Genomic DNA, 9765 nt, shown 5'->3' with positions numbered 1-9765 from the left:
TGGATTAGCATTAGGCAGCAATTTCACGCTCGGAGAGAGGAGGCGTCTGCAGAGAACTTCTCGGGCTGGACGCCAACAAGCGCGCTTAGGAATTACATCACGGGCTCGCGTTTCTGTGTCTGCGTATGTGTGTGTGTGTGTGTAGTAGCGGCGCAAATAAATGCAGCCGCCGCGACCAGGTACTGGGGCAATAAGTGGGGGAAGGCAAGGGGAGGGGAAAGAGCTTGGAGGCGGAGGAAGGAAAGTGAAAGGAGCCAGTGAGAGCGCGCAGAGGCGCACATGGAGAGGCTAGGTGCCTTGCAAGGTTGCAGTGCTCTCCTGCTGCTGACACGGAACTCCAGCTCGGGGAGCTTGGTCTAAAAGCTGCCTGCCACCCACCCACAGCAGAGCTAGGCGGAGGTGCACAAGAAGAAGCAGCAGCAGCAGCAGCGAGCGGGGAAGTTGCCCAACCTCGTGGATTGCAGCGGTGCGCTTGCTTGCTTTGCAGGCTGCAGGAAGGCGAAGGGGGAAGGCAGGCGCGCGCGCGTGCTGCAGAGCATCATCTCCAAGCCACGCTTCGGCAGCGGCACGTTTGCAGCGGAGCGCAGAGATACAGAGAGACGCTCGGCGCCTTGGCCTCGCTTTGGTGGACGGCTCGGCGTGGTCCGGCCAGAGGCTTGCAACAGGAGCTGCTCCCGGCAGGACTTTGGCTTTCGTGGAGGGATCGCCGCCGCCCCCTCCTCTCCACCTCTGTCCTCTGCTTCTTCTTCCTTTTTTTTTAAAGGAGAGAGGTGCCGGAAAAGAGCGAGTCGGTGGTTTCCATAGTGATGGAGGAGCACGGGCAGGAAATTTAAAGGCGCTGGATCCTCGCGAAGCAGACAAGCTGGTGCCAACGTGCGTGGCGGCGGCTGCTGTTGCGGCGGCGGCTGCTTTTGCAGGCTTTTGCAAAGAGAAACGCGAGCCGGAGGGGAAGTTTGCAGAAGAAGCTTCTGCTGAGTGACACCGCGCAACCAACTCGGGAGCCAGAGGAACAATTGCACCGAGCCGGACGAGGCGTCAGGTCTCCGGAACGCGACGGTTTGCTTTGGCTTGGTGGCGTGTGCTTTTCTTATTTATTTATTTTTTTCTCTTTTTGCATATACTCACCCGAGGCGTTTGCACGCGCCGAATTGCTCCGCGGGACTGAGCGTGGCGCATCCCCAGGGCGACCCCTACTTCTTTCCCACGGCGGCTTGCTCAGATCCCCACGCCGTCCCTTGCGCGCTTCTCCCGATGCCTCTTTTGCTCGGCCTGACCGCCCGGTGAGCCTCCCTCCTTCCCTTCCGTCCCCCCGTCGAGGATGGATCATTCCCAGTGGCTCGTGACTATTTACGCCTTGGTAGTTCTCCTGGGGCTCCGTCTGGAGCGAGGCGCTTGCCAGCACTACCTGCACATCCGCCCTGCGCCGAGCGACAACTTGCCCCTGGTGGATCTAATCGAGCACCCGGACCCTATCTTCGACCCCAAGGAGAAGGACCTCAACGACACGCTCCTGCGCAACCTCCTGGGCACCCACTTCGACGCCAACTTCATGGCGGTCTCCCTGGCCGACGATCGCCTGGGAGGGGACGACCTGGCCGAGCTGGACCTGCTGCTGCGGCAGAGGCCGTCGGGGGCCATGCCCAGCGAGATCAAGAGCCTGGAGTTTTACGACGGTGGCCTGCAGGCCAGCAAGAAGCACCGGCTGAGCAAGAAGCTTCGCCGGAAGCTGCAGCTGTGGCTGTGGTCGCAGACCTTCTGCCCGGTCCTCTACACGTGGAACGACCTGGGCAGCCGCTTCTGGCCCCGCTACGTCAAAGTGGGCAGCTGCTTCAGCAAGAGGTCGTGCTCCGTCCCCGAAGGGATGGTCTGCAAGCCGGCCAAGTCGGTGCATCTGACCATCTTGAGGTGGAGGTGCCAGCGCCGAGGCGGGCAGCGCTGCACGTGGATCCCCATTCAGTACCCCATCATCGCCGAGTGCAAATGCTCCTGCTAGTGGACGTGGCGGGGGACCGGGAAGGGAGCTGCTTGCGCGGTGCACTTAATTCCCATCCTCATCCCTTAAAAAACAAAAAAACTGCGAAGATCGTGCCCACCACCCACCCCCTCTCTTGATCTGTTTCTCTACCCCCCCCCCACAAAAAAAACACTAAAACCGGACTCCGGTGGTGGACTTTGGAAAAGCGCCAAAAACTACGGACAGCTTCAGCCTCCCGGTTCAAAACGTTGCACTGCACTGCAAAGTGTAGGGGAATGTAACTTTGTTATGTCTGCGAGCGTGTGAGTGTGAGAGAGAGAGTCGTGCAGAGGTGACAGAAAGTGCGCGCGTGCGGCTATATAAATAGAGGCACCCGCCCCGTTTGAAATCTTTATTGAAAAAAAAGGTCAGTGTTACAATGTGGAGTAAACACCCTCGTCTACTGTATTGTTAAAGAGTCTTCTCATTGATCGCCGCTTTAAGGTATTTTGGCTCCCCCTCCCCTCCTTTTAATTTATATTCCAGAGAAAAATATTAGGGGAATTTAAGAACCTAAACAAACAAACAGGCCCCCATCTGCCCCGCCCCTTTAAAAAAGCAACTTCGCTTTTTTGCGAAGGTTTTTTCCCCAAAGAAAGGTGAACTTTTGGTAAGAAAAGAAACATATATATATATAAATATATATAAGAGATTTTCCATTCTTCGGAAAATGTATGTGTGCGTTGCGTGTGGAATTTTTTTATGGACTTCAAGATATTATTATTGTTATTGTTATTATAATAAAAAAAAGCTTAGGACACGGTGTTACTGTATATAGTGAACTTTTTTTGCTGTTGGAATGTCTTTAACCCTCTGTAAATGGAAGAGAGTCTGCTATTTATTCTTTATATTCGTTCCCTTGTAGTCAAAAAAAGTTCAGTTCAGAATTAAAATCAACCACTAAAACACGGAGCCCTGTGGATTCTCTTCAGTGTTGGGCTGGGAGGCTGAGGTCAGAGGCGTTGGGTTGTGTTAAAGGGAGCTTGCTATACCTTATTAATACACTTAATTTGCATCCCACCTTTCCTTCAAGGAGCATCTGTGGTCCTTTCCCCCCCCCCCCATTCCATCCTCCCAACAACCCTGCGAGGGAGGTCAGACCCAAAGAAGGCGGCTGGCCTGAAGGCCACCCAAAATGTTTCATGGATGAGCATGGATTTGAACCTGAGCTCCCAGGCTCTGATCTAACCACTGTGCATCATTGCCTCTCTTTGACTATTTTCTGCATTTGGGGCAGGAACGCTGACGGATGCAAAACTCCTTTTTCTTTTAACAGCACCACATCTAGGTTTACTCGGAGGGAAGGCTCTCCCACGTTCAGGACTCCCCCCCCCCAAAAAAAAAGTGTGCCTAGAACTGGAGCACGGTTCATGGGGAGATCTAGCTCCTTTTTTCCTTTCTGTTCTGTCCCGTCCCGTCCCCGTCTCCCCCTTTAAGGGAGTTTTAAAACTTCTAGGACAGGCGGCGGGGCTGCTTGGTGGTTTTGCTTTGTAATGCTTGCGCTATTGGCTGTCACCCATCCTGGAAGGCACAAGGCAGAGACGCGTCGAGCGGGGAGTGGCGGCGGGGAGAGAGAGAGAGAGAGAGCAGCTCAGCGGTTACCGCTTTGACATCTCATTTACAAGGAGCCACGTGTCTCTGACACCTCCCATTGTGGTCGAGCCCAGCGGAAACCTGAGCCTCGACGGCGCGTTCTTGAGCGCTCGCTGGAGACGGCCGCCTATCCCGCGCCAGAGCGAGCCAGCGCCCCTCTCCGCCTGCCCGCCCCCTTTGCGCTTAACCCCCTCGGCTTCTGAATAGAAAGCGAGAAGGGCGCCTCCAACATCATTGCATCCCCCACCCCCGTCCCTCTCCATGCTCTAGTCTTGCCCGTCTTTTTGTTTTTTGCACCCAATTTGCCCGGAGTTGAGATTCTTCTTTTCTCTCCCTGCCTTCCACTTTCCAGAGCATAGGTGCCGGCTCCCTGGGTGCCTGAGCACCCACAAAATTCCCCATGAAAGGGGCCGGGCACTCATGGGGCATAGCCAAGGGGGGCAGCTGCTCCCCCCCCCCAGATCAAGTAAAACAATAAAAATACTTAAATGACTGACCAATCACGTCAGTTCTGCTCCACAAAAAAACAAAAGTCTGCCCCACCTAGCCAAGTCCTGCCTCACCTAACAAAAATCCATGCTACGCCCATGCAGGCACCCACAAATTTCAGTGGAGGGGCCATGCACACTGTAAAAGGCACCCATGGTTGCGGGTCAAGCTGGCACTCCTAATTCCTGAGTGTGGCTCCCATTGTCCTCCACCCCTTTGCTACTCGAACAACTATAGTTGTATTTCTGGGAAAGAATAGCAGAATCGTGGAATTATAGAGCAGCTTGTCCCATACGGGGATTGAACCTGCAACCTTGGCATGATCAGCACCATGCTCTAACCAGCTGAGCTATCCAGACTAGAAAGGCAGGCTGTGCCATGTTGGGGGATGCCTGACTCCAGATCAATTAATCTGAATCAGTCACTCGACTGTTCCTTTTGCCCCATCAATTAAAAAATAGGCGGGGACATGCACTTCTTCCTTTTTCCTTTACAACCCATGCTTGCGGGAGAAAAATCCCTCTTCTGTCCACATTGGTGATGCTGTAATTACGGAGCCAGGAAAGGGGGTTGGTGCTTCCAAAACGGGATTAGGGAGCCTCTGTACCACCAGAGTTAGACTACAACTCCCATCATTCTAGCTTGGGCTGATGTGAGGTTGCCATGTGGCAAATATCTGGTGGACCAAAAGTTTTTCATTCCTTTTAAACTGTGGGAGAGCCATGGGTATAGGCAGGGGGGCAGGGGGGGCAGCTGCCCCTCCAATTGAGTAAATAAATAAAAAATACTTAACTCACTGGCCAAATGCATTGCAGAATGATAACTCAGTTCTGTTCCCCCCAACATAACCCCTGCCCCCCATGGCTTCCATGGGTTCAAACAAATCCCAAACCGGGCAGCCCCCTTTGTTTCCTGGTCAGTTGCTTATCAAATAACAGTGTGCCAGAAATTCAACAGGGTTGATTTTTGTTCCCTGAGCAAATAGCCTTTCTGTTTTTGTATTCAAAATGCTGCAGTTCATCATGTCCGTAATCCTTGCTGCAACCCTGAAAAGTAGATCAGTGCTGCTACCTGCCCCCCCCGCCCCCATTGCAGAGAGGAGAGGGGCAATGGAGGACAAATCATCTAAACCAGGCATCCCCAAACTGCGGCCCTCCAGATGTTTTGGCCTACAACTCCCATGATCCCTAGCTAACAGGACCAGTGGTTGGGGAAGATGGGAATTGTAGTCCAAAACATCTGGAGGGCTGAAGTTTGGGGATGCCTGATCTAAACTGAGTTCACAGTAAAATCAATGGACTTTTTTGAAAATGCAAGAAATTGGGAAACGTCCCCAGTCACTTCTCTGCCTGCAGAGCTGCACCTGTTCTTCTGCTCAGTGTGCAAAGTCTTCTCTGAGCCGGTGCCAACTCCCAGGAGAGTTGTAATGATTTTTTTAAAAAATCCACCTGAAGGGCACCAGCTTGGCAAAGGCCATGTTAAAGGCACAGGAACTCAGCCAGAAAAGGTTGGGGCACCCTTACAAAGACAAACCAATGTTTGTGATTTGCTCCTACATTTTATCACAGATACTTCAGTCAATGGGTGATCAATACTTCCTCTTGTTCCTTCGGCTGATCTTCCATATCCAAAACACCCCCTTGGCTTCCCCATCACCAACAACCTCCCAGACATGGACATTGATAGTTCTCCAACACCCCATTCTTTGTTTGCTAAGTGTTCTGTCTCAGGTAAGTGAATCATAGAATTGTAGAGTTGCAATGCAGGAATATGCAGCTGTCCCTTATTATTAATATTTGGTGATCACTCGTCGCCAAGTAAGATTGTCTTCCATGAACACAATCTTAACAGTGAGTCCGTAAGTGACTGTGGAGGCCAATTCTGCATCCACACATCCTTCCACAGTGGGGACATGCAGTAGGTTTCCAGGCGGGAGTTGATCACGGTGTGGGTTTGCCTTCCTCTTGGCTCATTTCTCCCTTTTGTCCTGAGTTTGAGCATCTTCAAAGTCCCATGCGGGGTTTGAACCTGCAACCTTGGCATTATCAGCACCCCAAACTAACCAAGTGTGCTATCCAGGCTGTGTGAATAGGTTTGCAGCCTTAATTTGAAGTAGTTTCAATTGCCCTCACATGAAGTATTGGGTTTGCCATTTTGGGAGAGGGGAGATTGTGGCACTGGGAGGAGGGCAGGCTGGTGAGGCCCCCTAGACTTAGAGGCCCTAGGCTTCAGTCTACTTAGCCTATACATAAATCCGGCACTGCTTTAATGCCACAAAGGGCCAGATCCCTTCCTTCCTTCTTCCTTCTTCCCCCACCCCTCCTCTCTCTCTTTCTCTTGCTCACTCATTCCCTTGCAAATACAATCATTGCTGATGTACGGTACTCAAGTGCCAACTTGAATAAAATATTGGGGGGCCCAGGTATGCTCCACCCCACAGAATCAATCACATGATGTGGCACAGAAACAATTTGAATGGCAATGCCCATCAATTTTGGGGGGTGGCCCCCTCTAATTTTGGGGTGGGGGGTGGGGCAAAGGGACTCCAGCCCCTAGAAGTTGGCTCCTTGTCTTATAAATAAACAGGACAATACATCTTTGGCAGCCACTGTACAGTGGTACCTCAGATTAAGTACCTAATTGGTTCCAGAAGTCCGTACTTAACCTGAAGCGTCCTTAACCTGAAGTGAACTTTCCCCCATTGAAAGTAATGGAAAGTGGATTAATCTGTTCCAGACGATGAAAAACACCCCCTAAAACAGCAATTTAACATGAATTTTACTGTCTAATGAGACCTTTGATCCATAAAATGAAGGCAATAATTGATGTACTGTACTATAAAATAAACAAGACAGTATTGTAGATGGAAAAAATTAACATTTACAGTGGTACCTCAGGTTAAGTACTTAATTGGTTCCGGGGTGCCATTCGCACCCTGAAAAGTACTTAACCCGAGCGGTGATAGCGCGCGTGCACGAAGCGCTGATAGAGCGCTTCTGCGCATGCGCGAAGTGCGCAGATCGCTTCTGCGCGTGCGGCGGAACCCAGAAGTAAACAAGTTTACTTCTGGGTAAACACTTCTGGGTCCGCAGAGTACATAACCTGAAAGTACTCAACCTGAAGCGTACTTAACCTGAGGTATGACTGTACTTCGGAACAAACCAATAAATAAATAGCACTTCCCCCAAAAAAGCAGCGTGGGGGTGTTTACAGCAACTCTTTCTGCGCATTTTTTTTTCCTGCAGGGGAAAATAAGTCGGGTGGGAGTGTTGTACTTTTCTGTATTTATCTCGGAATCCGTGGCATTTAAAAATGAAAAGCGTGGAGAAATCTATTACGTCAATTATTTTAAACAGAGTTTTTTTTCTTCTTCGCTGGGAGTCTAACCCTGCAAATTCCACATAGCTCAAGAGGCATCTCTCCCCCCCCCCCCGCCCTACCTCATACTCCTTCCCCTTATTTAATGCACTTTCCCTTCCAATCAGGTGGGGGAAGAGGGAGGGTTAGGGGGGGGGGTCCAGGTACCTTATTGCTTCATGTATTCATTAACTTAGCAAAGAGGAACAAGGGGGACTGTTACTCATATAGGAGGCACCCTGCCCCCAAGACTATCTAAAGGTTCCATTGTAAAAGGATTAAAAGTCAAAGGCCTCCATCTTATGATTCTTTCATTTAATCTTAGTGGCGCCTAAAAGACATGCTGAATAGATGATCACATTTAGAATATTCTTCGTGCTGGATACCTTTGGACTTCAGGCAAAAGTAAAGGTGTTCCAGAAGGCCATGACGGGGATGAGTGGGATTTTATTATATTTTTTATTGTTTTTCTTGAGGAGGGGAACATGCATCCATAGAGGAGGGGAACTCCGAGGCGATAACAACAAAAAGCATAATGCTAAATACAAAAAGGGGGAGGCAGGTGTACGTACTGCATAATTTACCCTCTGGCATCGCCACTTGGAAGACTTGCAATTGCACGGACAATTTAAAATAGGCCACAATGCGTTGCCGACATCTTCATTATTTGCTGCTCTCTGTAAGGGTACAGTGGATGTGCTGTGCACAGGCTGGGTGGAAGGATGCCTGAGGAGAATTGAGGGGGGGGCAAGATGAGCTTCCGGGATGCTGGAGAAACCCCTTTAAGCAGGAAGTGCCCTGCAGATGTTGTGGGACTCCAACTCCCATCAGCCCCAGCCAGCAGAGGCACAGCCAATGATCAGTGATGATGATGATCAAATCAAACCACAACATCTGCAGGGTCTTCTTCTTCTTCTTCTTTGGCGATCATTCGTAGCCGAGTAAGATTGTCTTCCATGAACACGGTCTTAACAGTGAGTCCGTAAGTGACTGTGGAGGCCAATTCTGGATCCACACATCCTTCCACAGTGGGGACATAGGTTTCCGGCCGGAAGCTGGTGAGGGTTTGCCAAATGTGCCTTCCTCTTAGCACGTTTCTCCCTTTTGTCTTGAATATGAGTGTCTTCAAAGTCCATGACACCTTTGGTCAAGGCTGTTCTCCAACTGGAGCGCTGGCAGGCCAATATTTCCCAGTTGTCGGTGTTTATGCTTCAGTTTTTAGATTTGCCGAGAGAGAGTCTTTAAAGAGGTTTAGGGGTTTAAAGATCTGCTGCAATAAGGTATGCAGAACAACTTTGGTTTTTAAGAAATAAACCAGAACCTTCTCCCCAAAGCCCCCAGCCCCGGAATGAGTTCCGGCTGCACAGGAGGAATGTCACGATCCTGCTGCGGAACGTTGGAAGCAAAGAACATCTCCTTGGGATGCAGTGTGGCCATTGAGCTGAAGGGAAGCAAGCAGGATGCCACTCGCTTCGCTTCACCTACCATCAAAAGATGGGGTCAGGGGTAAGAATGTAAGAAGGGCACCGTTGGATCAAGCCAATGGCCTGAAGAATCATAGAACTGTAGTGTTGAAAGGGTCATCTAGTCCAATCACCTGCAATGCAGGAATCTCATCTAAAGCATCCATGACAGATGACCATCCAACCATGTAGCCCATCATCCTGTTCTCACAGTGGCCAGCCTGTCAGAAACCATCTAGCACAGCCATAGGCAACCTTGGCTCTCCAGATGTTTTGGAACTTCAACTCCCGTGATCCCTAGCTAACAGGGCCAGTGCCTGATCTAGCAGGACCTAAGCTCAAGAACACTCTTCCCTCCTGTGGTTTCCTCAATGAATGCCTGTCCATCGTCCTCCGATGCACACCCTCCCCCTGCCCAGATTCCTCCCCAACAGGATCACAGTCAATGTTGCCTGGGAAGGGATGGTGGTCTCAGACTCTCAGAGGCACATCCAGACCCTCTAAGACAGTGGTTCCCAGTGGTAAGGTAAAGGGACCCCTGACCATTAGGTCCAGTCGTGACCGACTCTGGGGTTGCGGCACTCATCTCGTTCTATTGGCCGAGGGAGCCAGCGTACAGCTTCCAGGTCATGTGGCCAGCATGACTAAGTCGCTTCTGGCGAACCAGAGCAGGACACGGAAACACTGTTTACCTTTCTGCTGGAGCGGTACCTATTTATCTACTTGCACTTTTTTGAGGTGCTTTCAAACTGCTAGGAGGGCAGGAGCTGGGACCGAACAATAGGAGCTCACCCCATCCCAGGGATTCGAACTGCCAACCTTCTGATCGGCAAGCCCTAGGCTCAGTGG

General features: G+C 50.9%; 1 protein-coding gene across 1 annotated transcript; it reads left to right on the top strand.

Moving 5' to 3' along the window:
* The first annotated feature begins 1037 nt into the window (after window positions 1-1037).
* NOG (noggin) lies at window positions 1038-1993 on the top strand. The gene has a single exon (XM_035107943.2). It carries the CDS (start codon window positions 1319-1321, stop codon window positions 1991-1993), a length of 675 nt encoding a protein of 224 aa, XP_034963834.2. The 5' UTR covers window positions 1038-1318.
* The last annotated feature ends 7772 nt before the right edge of the window (window positions 1994-9765 follow it).

This window comes from Zootoca vivipara, chromosome 2 (assembly GCF_963506605.1).
Source record: "Zootoca vivipara chromosome 2, rZooViv1.1, whole genome shotgun sequence".
In the NCBI taxonomy this organism is placed as follows: Eukaryota; Metazoa; Chordata; class Lepidosauria; order Squamata; family Lacertidae; genus Zootoca; species Zootoca vivipara.
This window is presented reverse-complemented; position numbering and strand designations above follow the sequence as displayed.